The sequence below is a fragment of the Meleagris gallopavo genome, chromosome 1 (assembly GCF_000146605.3).
Source record: "Meleagris gallopavo isolate NT-WF06-2002-E0010 breed Aviagen turkey brand Nicholas breeding stock chromosome 1, Turkey_5.1, whole genome shotgun sequence".
In the NCBI taxonomy this organism is placed as follows: Eukaryota; Metazoa; Chordata; class Aves; order Galliformes; family Phasianidae; genus Meleagris; species Meleagris gallopavo.
The window spans coordinates 65,138,191-65,154,865 of NC_015011.2; the positions used below are offsets into that span (position 1 = coordinate 65,138,191).

General features: G+C 39.8%; 1 protein-coding gene across 2 annotated transcripts in view; it reads left to right on the forward strand.

Moving 5' to 3' along the window:
• Positions 1-15,212, forward strand: part of PRR5 (proline rich 5) — a 45,969-nt gene extending 30,757 nt beyond the window's left edge. Inside the window, exons 5-9 of one of the 2 annotated variants that reach the window (XM_010715288.3) lie at positions 5,773-5,821; positions 6,481-6,538; positions 10,757-10,848; positions 12,061-12,201; positions 13,540-15,212. In XM_010715288.3, the coding sequence (XP_010713590.1) occupies positions 5,773-5,821; positions 6,481-6,538; positions 10,757-10,848; positions 12,061-12,201; positions 13,540-13,551 (352 nt within the window). In that variant the 3' untranslated portion in view covers positions 13,552-15,212. The remainder of the gene's footprint in view (positions 1-5,772; positions 5,822-6,480; positions 6,539-10,756; positions 10,849-12,060; positions 12,202-13,539) is intronic. The other variant, XM_010715298.3, reaches the window with a different exon arrangement.
• The last annotated feature ends 1,463 nt before the right edge of the window (positions 15,213-16,675 follow it).

A 16,675-nucleotide genomic window follows, 5' to 3' on the forward strand; every position in this document is an offset into this window, starting at 1 on the left:
CTTATGTAATTACTCTGGTATTAGAAGGTGGCCTTAAATAAGAAGTTGGGACAGAACTGAGGAGCTCTATATCAAAACAACAACAACAAACAAAACAAAAAACCTAAACAGTGTATGATTTCAGTTTATTTCAAATTGCCCTACCACGTGAATAAAGATGCATCATAATGCAGGTACTGGAGAAGATATTCCAGTAAGAGGAGTCTCATCAGTGTATGTCTTGTGCATTACTTCTTGTGAGCTCTTACTAGATAATTCAGTAGGGGGTTGATTAAAAGTTTAAGTAACAAAAATCTCAATGCATATACTTTCTACTTAGTATTTCTCTTGGTTTATTTGTGCAGTAGAGTGGAAATGATGGTACGTTTTCCTTTTTCATTTCATACACAATATGTCATTTCAAAATGTTTATTTACACCACTTGTAAACCAAGGAAGAAAAAGAAGGTAAGGGAAATGCGGAGGAAGCACAATATCCTGTGTTAAGATTAATACACATTATAGCTCCCTTTTTTTGAGTTTCAAGATAATGGTTTGATGCAAACACAGCACGTTTCAGTGTTGTTTCCTCTTTTGTAGCAAAAGTTCAAACCCAGTTAGATCACATCCTTATATTTGCTTCATATAATCTAATTGCTATTAAAGATAAAATCAGTTATAATACTGTCTTAGACTTTACATTCAGTACAATTACATACAATAAGGAGACCTTATTGCACTGTGTAACTACCTGAAGGGAGGCTGCAGTGAGCTGGGGTTTGGCCTCTTCTCTCATGTAAGCAGGGAGATGACTAGAGGGAATGGCTTCGAGCTGCACCACGGGAGATTCAGGCTGGACATTAGGAAATACTTCTCTGAAAGAGTCGTCAGGCTCTGGAATGGGCTGCACAGGAAGGTGGTGGAGTCACCGACTCTGGAGGTGTTCAGGAAATGTTTGGACGTCGTTGCACTGAAGGACATGGTTTAGTGAGAACTATTGCTGATGGTTGGACTGGATGAAGATCCTGTAGGTCTTTTCCAACCTTGGTGATTCTGTGATTCTGAGTAATGTTTCAAGAGAATCTCAAAATGAACCAAGGAAGCAGCAACAGGAAGATAAAAAAAGACAGAAACTATTTTAGTGTGTTTTATGTGCATTTTTATTATCATGTTAATTTATGAAGGCATTAAACAGGCAATGAAAGTCTGATAATAATGATATACAAGCATCATAAAACTGCATAATGACAGTCAGCAAAATCAGATGCATAAGCCTTCTATCTGATCAGTGATCTCTTATAGGTTTAATCAGATTTTTACCTAGATTCCACTATGACATCCACTTATCTAGATAAATTTACTCAGCAATCTGAATTTTCCAACTTCTAACAGATGACAACCTGATCGTTTTTTTTTAAAGGAAATTAAAGATTGAAGAATAAAGAGCAAGCAATGTCTTCTGTCCAGTTTTGCTGTGGAACTCTGAAATGAATATGGTGCTGAGAACTTCAAACAGTGGTGCTCTGATGTGGCCCTGAGGGGCTTACTATTTCACTAGAAATTAATTAAGTAGTGTGAAGTGTCTGTTTTATTAGGGATTGAAAGAGCAAGATGCATTAATTGTACTGTCAATTTTTCTACCCTGTAACCAGAGATGTTAATGTAGCTGTGCTTCTGCTTAGTATGAAACAGTCCAGTGCATACAATCATAGAATCATAAAATCACCAAGATTGGAAAAGACCTCCAAGGTCATCCAGTCCAACCTTCCACATATCACCAATATTTCCCACTAAACCATGTCCCTCAGTGCAGTATCTAAACATTCCCTGAACACCTCCAGGGAGTGGGACTCCACCACCTCCCTGGGCAGCCCATTCCCAGCTCCTAACCATTCTCTCAGTGAAGAAGTATTTCCTAATGTCCAAACTGAATCTTCCCTGGAACAACTTGAAACCATTCCCTCTAGTCCTATCACTATTACATGGGAGAAGAGGCCAACCCCCAGTTTGCCACAACCTCCCTTCAGGTAGTTGTACAGAGCTCAGGTTACCCCTGAGCCTCCTCTTCTCCAGACTAAACAACTCCAGTTCCCTCAGCTGCTGCTCATAAGGATTGTGCTCCCCTCACAAGCTTTGTTGCCCTTTTCTGAACATGCTCCAGGAACTTGATATCACTTTTTTGTAGTGAGAGGCCCAAAACTGAACGCAGTACTCAAGGTGTGGCCTCACTGAGGCTGAGTACAAAGGGATGATCATCTCCCTGCTCCTGCTAGTAACACTATTTCTGATACAAGTCAGGATACCTTTTGGTCTTCTTGGCCACCTGGGCACACTGCTGGCTCACATTCAGCCAAGCATTGATCAATACTCCCAGGTCTGTTTCTCCTACAGTCTTCCAGCCACTCTGCCCCAAACCTGTAGTGTTGCTTGGGTTGCTGTGGCCAAAGTGCAGGACCTGGCACTTGGTCTTCTTGAACTTCATCTATTGGCCTCACCCTATAAATCCAGCTGTCCAGATCCCTGTGTAGAGACTTCCTACCCTCAGGCAGATGGACACTTCCTGCCAACTTGGTGTCGTTTGCAGACTTACTGAGGGTGCTCTCAGTGCCCTCATCCCGGTCAGCAGTAAAGACATTGAACAGGACAGACCCCAACACTGACTGTTCCCCCAATACTGGGAAACACCACTTGTGACTGGTCACCAGCTGCATTTAACTCCATTCACCACCACTCTCTGGGCCCGGCCTTCCAGCCAGTTCCTTACCCAGCAGAGTGTACCTGTCCAAGCCACGGGCTGACAGATTCTCTGTGGGATTCAGTGTCAAAGGCTTTGCTGAAGTCTGGGTAGACCACATCAACAGCCTTTTCCTCATCCACCAGCCAGGTCAATACATTATAGAAGGAGATCAGGTTGGTCAAGCAGGACCTGCTCTTCACAAACCTGTGCTGGCTGGGCCTAAGCCCCCAGTTGTCTCACACATGCCATGTGATCTCCCTCAAGACAGTCTGCTCCATAACCTTACCTGGTGCCAAAATCAGGCTGACAGGCCTGTAGTTCCCTGGATCTTCCTTATGACTATTACTGTAGATGGGAGTCACACTGACAAGTCTTCAATCCTCTGAGACCTCTCCAGCTGACCAGGAACGCTGTTAGATGGTAGAAAGCACCAAAGATTGGCTATCACCTCTGCTAGCTCCCCCAGTGCCCTATCTGGCTGGATCCCATCTGGCCCCATGGACTTGTGGCAGTCCAGGTGGAGTAGCAGGTCTCTAACTGTTTCCACCTGTATCATGGGGGTTTATTCTGCTCCTCATTCCAGACTTCCAGGTCAGGGGGTCCTTCAGTACCCCAAGGACAACTTGGTCTGACTTTTAAAGACAGATGTAAAGAAGGCATTGAGAACCTTTTCCTTATCCTCAGTGGTCATGTTCCCCGCTGCATCCAGTAAAAGATGGAGATTCTCTTTAGCCCTCCTCTTACTGTTAATATATTTGTAAAAGAAGTTTTTTGTTCTCTTTTAAATATGATTCTATAATTAACTGCAAGCTTGTTGTTTAGTTCATTCACAGCTGAAAAGTAGAAATGGAGTGGGATTTTGTTTTATCAGAGGGCCAGTTATCAGATAAGTAGAACTTTTTTCTTTCCTGCTCTAAATGCCAAGAATTATCAGTAGAATAAAAAGAGAAAGTATTTGCATATCACCTGTTAAAGACTATGAGGAAACTAGGACTAGACTTCAAAGAGCTGCTAGCTTGAGGAAAGTAGAAATTTAAGCAAAATCTGTCAGCATGAAGCACCAGTACTTTTTTGAAACAACAATGAAAGGAGGTACCTTGGAATAAATTGTCACTAGCATAGTAGAATTCAAAACCACAACTTCCTTGTTATTTTAACATAAAATTGCTTAATTATCTACGTTCAAAGTAAGAAAAACCTTTAGTTCCATTGCTTCTGATCCAGAAGAAAAACAACTTGGACAGTAAATTACCATTTTGAGTATGCATGGCATGCACAGCATCCTTTTACTTGTTGAAATAAGGGCTGGTGAACACTTCTAATGCTTTAAGGCTTTAACAATTTTGTGGGGGCAGGTGTTCAGCCTTGACAATGGGATTGCCAGTGCATATGGGAAAGGATGGAGTCTCAGGACACTGCAAGGATTGTTCTCTCCCATATGTTGTAACAGCAAGCATGCTGAGAGGTCTAGCCATACAGTGGCCATCCATGGCAATGAGAGACATAGAGCTAAAGCCTGGACTGGCTTAGATAACTTTTGTTTATAGATAGTTTGTCTGAGTTAATCAGATTTGTAACCAAAGAGGATTTAAATGATTAGAAACTTCTGAAATAAACTCTACCTTGTGTTTATTTTCCATTTCTTTTATGCCTGGAGTGTTTCCCCAGTGTGCTGTGGGGTCAGTGTGGACATGTACTTGAGGATAAATAAATAAGATACTGTATTTGGGCCTCCTAAAGATTGACCTGACCCTCCTTCCCCTGAACTTGCAGAAGATTTCAGGAGGCTATGCTGAATCACGTGCATCAGACAACAACCCGGCAGACTTCTTTATGGAGCACAGTGTTATGCTGGGCTTTTCAAACTGGACATGTATTTGGTTACTAATTGTAATAATTTGTTTAATTACTTGTTTGTTTATTAAAGATATAATCTAAAGGGATGGATGATAATTTGCTACAAATGTGTAGTTTTCATAAATACACAAGTGATCAGAGCACTGAGTTGTCTAGCTGATGCAGGTCTTTAGATTTTGAGTTGAATTTTACCTCATTTCTTCCTGGTACTGCACGGGCAGATTTCTGTAAGAGGTCAAGGCCAGACTGGCAAGAGCTCAGAAAGTCCAGTTGGAGTGAAACTCTTAAATGGTCTGACCTCTTGCTGGTGCATCTTAACAGTGACATGAGTACAAAGAAGTGCTAAACATCTAGTATCCAATATGTGAGACTTAAACAATATACAACTCTTCAGCTTTGTGGAGACTTTTGTCTGGATAGAAATGTTGGGTTTGTGTGGAGGAATGCTGGCTCTGAACATTAAAGTTCTTTCTGGTAGGTTGTTGTGTTTTTTTGGATGTGAATTTGGTTTGCTCTGTTAGATCAGTTTGTAGGTTTTAGTGCAAAGGAGTCATGAAACAGAGTTGAATGGTTATGTTTCTACCTGCTTTTTCACTGAAACTACATGAAACTTCACTTCATGGATCCTGACTTGGAAGATCATGACCCCTTTCAGAAAACTCACTACATTTCATACCTGCAACAAAACCTGCAGAATATCATCTTGTCTCAGGTTTCTCTCTAAACATTTTGTCACGGCTTTTTTGGGGGAGTTACACAGAACAAATTATCTGGCTGTGAGTAGACCTCAGCTAAGTTACATGCCTGTTTGTTGACTCAGCCACACTGACAGACTCAGAGTGCCAAGACTTCTCCCACATTTGCAATGCCAGATGCCAGTCAAACCCTGACACTGAAAGAGAACAGCTCAGGCATTTTTAAAAAGGGTTAGAAGTAGGATGGAATACATCCTCTTTCAGTTTCTTTTCATGTGTGTTTGTGCAATGAACCATCTAAAAGAACAGCAGATATTTTGCACCACAGAGAAATGCTGGTTGAGAGTCTTAGTATTGTTGGCCCTGTTTGTTACAATTTTAGTTAGCCTTTATTGGCAGGCTGTGTGAAAATATTTTGTTGTTAGTGTCTTCCCCTTTCTCATACAGTGAGCAGCTAATACAGTTTGTTGATTACAGAGGTCCTTTTCATATTCTTTTTATACAGGCAGTTATTGAAAACAGAACTGGGATCCTTTTTCACCGAATATTTACAGGTAGGCATGTGTTTTCTTTCATTTAAATCAGATTTTTTTTTATGTGCTACTGAGCAAAATCCCTTCACCTGCTCTAAATGCCAATACAGAGTCACTTGAAACCATTTCGAGATTTCCATTGACTTCTCTATGTTGTCATTTATGAGTAAGTGAGATCTGAGGTTTATATATACATTTAGATAGTGAAAACCCAGTGCCTGCAATAGGTTTGTGCAGTCAATGTTTTTTGTATGGTACTACCATCTTTCAGTAGATTTCAGACATTCACTTGTAACTTACAATTTAAATTCCTGAATAAAGCAAGTAATTTCATTGTAAGTATGTTTCCTAGGAAAGAGAGTTAGTAATGGGCACCTATTATCTATTGAAGCAGTATTCTTTTCTAAGACAGAATACCTGCAGTGTGAGTCAGACATTTGAAGTCAAGGAGCACTTTGCATTGCACAGAGTGGGTGCTGTGTCCTGCAAGCAGTAGGAGATTACAGATTATTTGAATAATTTCCTAAGCAAGTTGGACGTGGCAGGAAAAGTCCTTCTGTAATTGATCATCAAAATGAAACCTCGTCTGCTGTCAGAAATTAAGAAAGATCAAAAGGTGAAATATGATGGCTACAGGAAAGTATATAATTGAGTAATGTTAGTCTTTATTTTATTTACAGAATCAACTGCTCACAAAAGGCATGGTGATCCTAAGAGACAAGATCCGGTTTTATGAAGGTAACTTGAATTTTAGCATAGCTATCTATATCTGTCAAAGGAGTTTTAGCATTGCATCCGGAAAGCAGCTCAGTTCTTTTTGCGAATTCTCCTGTACTGTGGATTAAGAGGTATCAGTCTATTCCTCCAATATGTTGTTCTGACATACCATGATGTTCCCATTGACCTTCATCAGGGAGAAGTGACCTCCCAGAGCAGCTACAGAGTAAAGGATTAATACCTCGGATGTAGACACTTCCTTCACCTCCAATTACAGTCTACTCAGTATTAAAGAAAAGAGGAAAAACAGAATGATGTGTTTTAGTAAACAAAAATCTAAACTTTGGGATCCAAGTTAGTTGAAGTGCCTGTCAAAATGCAGAGCAATGCTGTGGGTTGTTTTTAAGAGTTGTTTTGGATTCATGATTACATAAATGAGGTCAGATGCTGTCTCTTTTTTTACTGTCAAGGCAACATTAAACTGCCTGCACCTTCTGGAGGTGTCACCTTGTGGAAGTAAACATCAAGGTAGTTTCTTTTATGTTCGGAACAGTCCAAATTTAAAATAAACGAATACAGAGACAGGGGATGAATTTGTGAGTGCGAACCAATTTCTGCTTTTTTTTTTCATTTGTGTCTATGCAAATCTGGAAAAATGTGCCCATAAGAATTAGTTCCCACTGATAAAGTTGTATCACTTACCCAGTCTACATTTCTGGGTCCATTCATTCTCTTCCCTGTCATTGTGAGCACTGCAAAAAAACCTGAGCCAGGGTAGCTTTTGAATTAATCTACGTGAATACAGAAAGAATGGTATCTTCTCAGTGTGCTGGGGAAGTACATGGGAAAAATGCAGATGTGTTTTTGCCTGGTCAACTTTCAACCAATACTTCCTATTGATGGCCACCCTCATTTCATGTCCTATGCTATTCTGCAGCTTTTAGATGTGTTGTTCAGTATGCTGTTTTGTCTTAGATGTAGGCATACAGCATTAGAAAGTGACATGATTTTGGAATATTTCCAAAGATTATTGAATATGTAAATAGTCTGAAGATCTTTGAAGAGTCTTTTTAAAGAAATGTGGCTTTCCCCAAAGCTGCAGTCATAATACCACTTAGTATAAATATACCTTTTTAGCAGTAGCCTGGAGACAACCATTTCCATTCATTTCAGCCATATCTAAATCTTAAATGTGACCTTTCATTACTGGCAGAATAGTTGATGGGATTAAGATGGTGCTATAGGATTCAACTTTTCCAATAAAAAGACAATAGCCCAGAACGCAACAGAAGGAGAACAAATTTCACATTACAGTACTCAAACTCCTCTGAATGAAACACTGAGTTCCTCAGTGACATGAAATAACAGCTTGGAGAGCACAACAGAGCTGTAAGGCTTTCAAGATCTTTGTAGCTGCTTTGTAATTCACAAAGAAAGTCATTTTTAAGGATCAAATTGGTAGATTGGATGCAGAGAACTACCAAAGTTCAACCCCTTGTTCTTAAGGTTTTACTAGCTTGAAAATCAAAAATACTACCACTGACGTTTGATGTCTATGCTGAGAAAAAAAAATTGGAATGTAAGACCAGTGAGTGGCTTTCAAATATAGGAGTGTTTTTATTAAATACCAAAATTTCAGCAAGCTGGGAATTTATTTATTTTTTTAATTTGGTGAATCATTTTACATTTTCTCTTTAAAATATGATCAGAACTGCTGGTGACAATTAAGTCGACCAAACATATGCTTGGAAAAAAAACATGGAAATGTCAACTCACAAAAGGATATAGGAAGACAGCTGCAGTTCAGGAATCTAATTTAGAGGCAGAGATCTTCCTGGCACAAACTTTTCTATTACCTTACCTTTTGAGTTGCTGGTCGATGTGAGTTTCCAGGGCTGGAATCTGGTTTTCACAGCAGCAAAAGCACAACACTGTAGAGTCCATCCCATAGTTGCTGACCCCATTTCTCTCTCTGAAAATACCTGCCACTAAGTTGGGAGCCCAGAAGTCATGGAAGCTCCCATTCTGAGTAGGTCCGCCCTCCTTAGTCTGTAGTGGTCCTTTCTCTCAAATCTCAGGTTGTCCTGCATCTGATGATATGGGTGTCCCTATCCACTCGGTGTTGAAGTTTTCAAAAGAGAAGAGATCATTTCAGAGCGCACATTGGAGTGGTTTTGTTCTGCAGGAAGTTCTGAATATTTCAACCTTTGTTTTGAGCAAAAGGTGTTTCAGTCTTCTATTTCCTTCAGAATTTTCAGTTAACTTCAGGAAATGCTGTGAAAAGTACAATGTGCATTTTCAAGTCATACCAAACTGACATTACCCTTCACTTAAATGAGCATTTAAAGTAACCTAGATTTCTTGAATCAAGCAAATAGTTAAGGTAAATATAGGACTCTTTACCTGACAGTAAAAGAAAACATATTCTTGAAAGGACCAAGAAGTCATATTCCTTGATGTGAAAGATACTAATCATCACCATACTACAGGAATTCCTCTTCAACCCACAGTAAAAGGCCTGCTGGGGAAAGTTATCTCTGCAGCCTTTCTGAGCTACTGCACAGAAATCCATCCCTTTACAAAACAAGCTGCCCACAGTGTGGAAGGAATGTGCTGTACTAAAGGCATGCTTATCACAACCACATATTTCTACTTCATACAATTCTAGGAGCAAAATTTGAAAAGGACTGAATCTAAATATTCAGCACCCACATTTGGTTCCAGATTTTTTAAAGGCTTCGTTTCCATTTAACCTGACTTTATGAGTAGCTAATATATTTAACTGTTTTTAAAAATCTGCCCTTCTGGCTTGGAGTTATTTGGGTTGTCCATCATGATCAGGTTTCCTCTCGCTGAAACACAGTTTCGTATGAAGTTTATAATGCAGTGGTATTTATTACAATTACTACTTCCACAGCTGGTCGGAAAAAGACAAATAAAAAAAAAAAAACTGAAAAGGAGAAGACCCTTTTCAGTCTAGTACAGGAGTGTGTAGGACAGAGAGAACCCCTGTGTGATATTGCGGATTTGAAGGTCTTAGAGTGTCAACCCAGGAGTTGCAGCTGGGCCAGAGATGCTGCTATTTGTCATGCATTTAAAAATGCAGCAAGATGAAGTATCCCATAATAAAGATTGGCACTTGTCTAATTCAGAGTATAGGTGCTTTCATGCAGATTTTCTTAGTGATGTGTGTACAATTCTAGGCAAAATGCTCCCTGGCTGAACCTTAACTAATGCTGTAGTACAAATATGAATAATTTTTGATTCTGAAACCAGTCTTGAGATTGCTATTAAATTTGCATCCTGATAAGTCATGTTGTCATATCTGAATGCCTCATGTAATGCATGTATTTATCTCCAGAATACTTGCTGGTGTGTGTGTAGTTGTCCCCAGTTCATGGGTGAGGGGCAGAAGGCCACTGAAGAGCTTGCCTCTGTTCACTTAGGCCTCTTGGGCCTGCATTCAGCTATCAAGCCAGAATTTCTGTCCTGCAGCTCTCAGGTCCTGCCTTTGCCTCTATGTTTTATATAAGATGTTCTGTGAGGAACTCGGTGTTCAGCTTGGTTGTATGATCCAGGGCTTCTCCAGTCTCTCCTATGAAGGCTTCCAGGTAGCTGCAACTGGAAAGGAATTGAAGAAAGTCACAGGGAACTAACTCATGTCATCGCAGATTTGATGCATCCTTTGAAAGCTATAGGAAAACGGAAAGCCTGCAGCATTCTCTGCTTTCCATAGACCTTGGTTGAGATCATCTGTGTAAGGGTAGATGCAAGGAAGCCAAAAGGTTGATCTATGGGGTTATTTTGTAGAAGCATCTCTACAGAGTGAGGCTTTCTTCGCTGCCTTGTGGCTTGAAGTGCAGAAAGAAACATGGTGAGGGAATTTTGCCTGCAGGAATGCTTCTACATTTAATCTGCTATGTCCTCCTCCTGCTGTTTCCTGCAGTCTTGTTCAGTTGGAATTACTGCAGGAAGAGGAGGAGGCGTGACGCTGTATTCTTCACAAGGTTTTTCTGCATAATCTTGAATCTCAAGTCACTGAGTTTATTAAGAACATTAGTTTTGTCATCTAAAAAGACACAAATATTGAATTATTTGATATTCTGAAAGGAATACAAATTCTTTGCTACTGAAAGTGTCTGGTAAATGATTCATCTTTATATAGAGCTAGCAGAGTCATGTTTTCAGTTAGCTGATTAAAACCAAGACAGTTCACTTATTTGTTTTATGTTTTTGCAGGGCAGAAACTGCTGGATACCTTAGCTGAAACCTGGGATTTTTTCTTCAGTGATGTCCTGCCCATGCTTCAGGCTATTTTCTATCCTGTGCAGGTGAAAAATTACGCTGTTACTATAGAATCTTGAAAAACTGGAAAAAGCAACCTTACTGGTTCATCAACGGATTGATGCAATCCTAAACTCTCTCTCCTCGGGCCAACCTTCCATTACAGCTGTTCTGTATAGACAAGTTATGCAAATAAGTCACTTATGCAAACAGAGATTTGAAGTGTTCGGGTGAGAAAGATGAATGGGAACTTTGAAAATAGGTACAGAGTACAGGTAGGATGACTGGTCCTTAGGTCAGCTCACACTAGAAGTCCATGAAGGTCCTGAACAATAAACTAAAATGTGCACACAGGGAAATAAGTGGAGCTGTATTGACTTCAATGCACACATTTCCTCCTCTGCCATATGAATGTCTGTGAAGTACCCCCACTTTTGAGAAGGAGGTCAAATTCTATACTACTTTAAATGGAAAACAGTAGTCAGTAAAGTTAGACAAGTTAACCTGAGCTCAGAGTTTGACTCCAGTAATTTAAAATCTGTATTAGGTACTTGGTCTGATGTGAATGAAAGCTCAAACTTCTAACTTATTGATGGTCAAAAGAGTGTTGTTTTTTACTGAAGTTCTAAGGGAATTTGTCCCAGATAGTTATAAGTGACCTTCTAGAGTTACTCTTGGATACCTGTAGTTTTTATTTGGGAGTTCACTGCCTAAACATATTTGGGAAAGCTTTGGAAACTTTCTTTAATTTTGCCAAATGGATTTTATGCCTGAAGTGATTGTGCAGAGGTCATCAGTATTACCTTTTTGCAATTAACTGAGTTAATTGAAGGCATGAAATATGAATTCAGTGGAGAAGTTGCAACTTTACAGAACATTTGAGAGAAGTTGATATTAAATCTTGAGAAATACTGGAGATCCAGCTCTGCTTTTTCATCCCTACTTTCTTTTATTTAATATACTATATATTTCCTTGATGTTAAAGTACAATATGTCATTATATATCCTGCACTCAGGTAAGATTTTCATCTCTCCTCCTCATATGTAGCTGTACTCATTCATTGTCTGCACATTCAGAACTTCTGAATCAAATTCACTGTGCAGATTTGTGGGCTGCTCTGTGTCCTTTGTTGTATTTCCTCTGCTTTTCACTCAGGTTTACCATTCTTGTAATCCTTCAGAAGTGGAGGAAAGACTGAGGATATGGAAACTCGTTTTCACAAAATTCATAACCCATTTTTCTTTGTTTCTGTTCCAAGGGGAAGGAACCCTCAGTGCGGCAGCTGGCTCTTCTGCACTTTAGGAATATAATTACCCTCAATATCAAACTAGAAGATGCATTATCACGTTCCAGAGCAAGAGTTCCACCTTCTATTATTCAAATGCTGCTAATACTCCAGGTACATTGATTATTTTTCTGACTGTTTTCTTTATCTGTCTTTCCTTACTGCATTGCTCAATTCTGCTTTAGAGGCTCCTGATTTTAATCCTTCACTGAAAAGTTCTTACCCAAAATTCTACAGCTTCAATGTAATTAAATTTAGTCTTGATCATATCTGGGACTGCAGAATCTCAGATTGCATGCCTAAGATTCAGGAGGTCCAAGAATACAGAGTGATTTTGAAACCATAAGGCTTAAAATAAGAAGTTTTGCAAGCAGGCCAGTGTATGTGGTAATAACATGACTTTCAAGAAGTGCTATGTGTTACTGCATTAGCAGTTCTGGCTATGAAGATCTGGAGTAGGCAACAAAACAAATTTGCAATTTACAGTCATATTTGGTCACTAGAAAGAAATTCAATCAAAACTGTGGACACAATAACATTAAAACCAAACACTGGTACTTGCCTTCTGTGTTAAAAGTTTTATTAGTAGTGAAGAGGAGGAACTCAGGTCAAAAGGCAAGTGTATAAAATTGTCTTCTTAATTAAAGAAAGGCATGGCCTTGTGTTGAGAAGGAGAGTGAGACAGAGAGAGGGAGAGACCCAGGAGTGGATTTCCTATGGAGTGGGAGAAGTTGATATTTTCTTGGTTGGTTACTTTTTTATTAAACAAATAGATTTACAGCAAACAAAAGGGTATGGTTTCTCACACTTAAAACTATTCTTTGCTTATCACCACTATGAGTTAGTCCTGTGTGTCCTGGAGTGATTTTAAAGGGCTTGATAATCTAAAAGCTGATGATGAAAATGGAGCAAGAAGATGATCTCCACTTTGTCAAGAAATGGTGTTTTGTTCAGGCAATTGCAGAGTGCATTTGTTGAGGTGTATAATGGTGTGTTTAACTTAGTTTTCTCAAAAAAAAGTTATTTACACGATAGGACTGCCTGGTTGCCGCTTACTACCTTTCTCCCTAGACTCCCTCTCACCAAATGTTTATTGAAACTGCAGGCTGATTGTGGCACATTGACATTGATATCAGAGATATTAAAAATTCCTGTGAGTTCCTTGGAAATTAACGTCTGGAGAGAGGAGAGGAACCTCAGGGAAAAATTGGAGTATGAGCTTAACTGCATAATGAGACTTCAAAGAATTCACATAATTGAACTGTGAACCCAACTGTGTTAATAGACACCAGAGACTCCACATGAGAGAATACCATTATGAAAATCTTAATCACAGGAAGGTTTTCTACCAAGCCTCCTCTCTTAGACGTAAGGTAAACTGCCCATCAGAAACCAGCTTCAGAAGTGTTGTTACTGACATCTGCTAGCTTTGTTGTGGTTTCTTCTTTAAAGGACCTGCATTAGCTATGGGCACGATCCTGCTTCAAATGAATTCCATGGTGAGCTAGGAAATGAACAACATCCTGATTCAGAAAGTTCATGCGGAGTCCTTTGCCAGGATCAGTCCTACAAGAAACAGTTTGTTGACAAATCTGCTTTCTTCAACAACCAAAAGAGTTAACAAGTTGGATGCCTGGTGGAAGGACAAATCCATTCCCATTGCAAAAATGTCGGTGGAAATCAATAAAAAAATGAGAGGGAATTTGCCCCTGGGTGTTCATTTCTGCATATGTTACCTACAGTTTTGTGGTAGGGATGGTGAAAGTCCTTTTTTGGCAGTAGCTCTGCCAAACTTGTGGTTTAAAATCTAATGGAAATTACAGGAAAAGGACAGAAGAGGATCTGGGAAAGAGCTATTTACATGCTTAGCCGTGTTTGTCAATAATTGAACTTCAGAGCAAAGACTTTTTCCCAAATGCAAATGTCACATTAAACAAAAGCAATTTTTATATGTTTATGACATAATAATGGAATTTCCTCAAGACAGATTAACTCAATATGTGAATAAGGCTGAAAGTGATAGAACAGTTCAGCTCCCCAAAAAGTACATGGTGATCTTGTGTGTATAAATATCCCAGACTAAGAGAAGATGCTTTGGTGTAGGCATTGTTTAATCCGTATTCTGTCTGCTATCTATATCACTTTTGTAAGAAGCTCGGTGACACTGCAGCAGATTCCCATGGCTGGAAGATGATTCTAGTGGCCCTGGACAAAGTGTTGAACTTGCCATGAAATTTCCCCATTTCTTTCCCTGAAAGTGTTCTGCATTTACAGTACATAATTACAGAGTAGGTCATACTCTTCAGGACAGAAGCTGTAATGTCAGCTGAAGGTCACAGTTTGACAAAGGCACATGCTTACATGTACCAGTCTGGCCTGTTAGACTCGATTAAAAAAACAGAGGTTTGGTAACTAGTACGGGGTGCATCTGATACTGCTCGTGCATTATCTTGTCATAGTGTAAAGGTAGTCCTCTGTCAGTCTGGCAGAAGACACTTTCCTTATGGGGGGAAAAGGAAGCTTTTTAAAGAGGAAGTAGAAGCAGCAGCAATCTTTGGACTTTATTCAGGAGGCAGGTTGCTGATCCAGCACAGCTCAGTAAGCAAGCATTTTTCCTGAACGTGGTTAGCTTCACTGGCTTCAGCACGTGAGCAACTTTGTTGGCCTCTGTGTGGTTACTGACCTATTGCAAGTGTTCCTTGCTTGCTCAGCTGGCACCACTCTAGCAAGGACATTAAAGCAGCCTCTGACAAAGACCTCCTGGATAAAAGGTACTGAGATGAAGCTGATTCCCCTACTTCATTGTTTGAGTGATTATTTTGCCTTCTTTATAGCAAATCTTTCTTCCTGTCCAGAGTAAACTATTTGCTGGAAATGTGTCTACCAGCTATGCACTTAATACTGTAGTATGGAAGAAGTGCCTTATACCACTGATACTTTCTGCTGCCAGCATGGTCTGACTTTGTGGCCACTTAAGTTAAAGTGCCTCCAGGATGCTCCTGTTTGTCTGGTAGAACCTTCAAGAACAAATTTGTGATTGAGGGAAGTAAAAGAAGAGCTAAAAACTTTTGAGCACAGATATATGCACTGGAGTGCGTATCATAGAATCACAGAATCACAGAATCACAGAATGGCCTGGGTTGAAAAGGGCTACAATGATCATCTAGTTTCAACCCCCTTGCTATGTGCAGGGTCACTAACCACTAGACCAGGCTGCCCAGAGCCACATCCACATCAGTGCACTGTGTTATCAGTCTCACCTCAATGACCTTTCTTTCTGGGTGGAACTAGGAAGGTGGAGAAAGAGGGGTAAACAGAACAAGATGTCAGAAAAGAATTTTCTCCCATACATGGTGTGAATCAAAGAGAGTAAAAATACTACCAGAGGGTAAACAATCTGCCTTATTTCCCAAAACCTGTATTGTCTAGGAAGACTTTTGCCACTGAAACTGGAACATCTTGTTTCCAGGTATCTTTCCTGAGATCTGAGAAAGTCAGAAGCGGAGAATTAGAGAGTATTTATCTGCATCTTTTGGTTGACAGCAGGATTTTTATTTTCACGGAATGTCTCTAGGTCACCCGAGATATTTCAGAACTATAGAAAAGCGTAGCACAACAATTCGTGCTGAGGGATGAGGCCTCACTGAACTTAAGATCTAAAGAGAAAAATAAAACTGTGGTTTCCTTTTCGGCTTCTCTGAGCTTCGTTTGAAATGCCTTGTTCGTCTTCTCTCTGTAAAAGGAGACAATATAAATACTTAAGATCACCCACTAGGACCTCTTTGTTATCTCTAGAATGTTCTAAACATACATGCAACTCCTCGCACTTAAAAAGGGGTGGAAAGGCACATTGCAGGACCTGAAAGTAGATACAAAGACTGCTGTTTTTCCATCTCAGCAACCACGCAGCAAACCAAAGACAGCACAATGGGTAAAAACAAAATACCCTTTTCTATCGGAAAACTGCAGGGGTCTGTCTGTGGAAAAACAGAATTTCTAAAAGACTGTGTTGTCTGTATGTGGGAGTCAAGTCACCGTGGCCATAGGATTTTGAATTTGGTTATTGCTTTTGGGAGGTTTTCCTACTAAATCTTTTGGACCTGAAGCATAGGTTGAACAAAGTGCTGTGGGTGTGAGGTTTATGCATACCTTTGTTTTCTTCTTTTCTTAGTTTCAGCTGGGACAAAATTATTTTCCTTAGAGTGTCTGGTATGATGTTTTGTTTTCATTCTCAGAGAAAGACAATGTTGACAACACAGTGATGTTTATAGTTACTGCTAGGCAGTGTTGTACAGAGCCAAGGCCATTCACACTGAAGGGTCTAAGGAGCTGGGAGGGAATAATATTAGGACAGCTGACTTAAACTGGCCAAAGGGATATTCTGTACTGCATGACATTGTCATATATGAGTGTATATAACAAGTGATACACAAGCAATTGCTCACTATCCCCTCAATGATGCCCAGTTTGCCCCCCAAGCAGCAGAATATCCCTTTGGCCAGTTATAGTCAGCTGTTCTAATACTATTCCCTCCCAGCTCCTTGGGCCCTTCACTGTGAGTGGCGAGTGCTATAAGGTGCATATATAT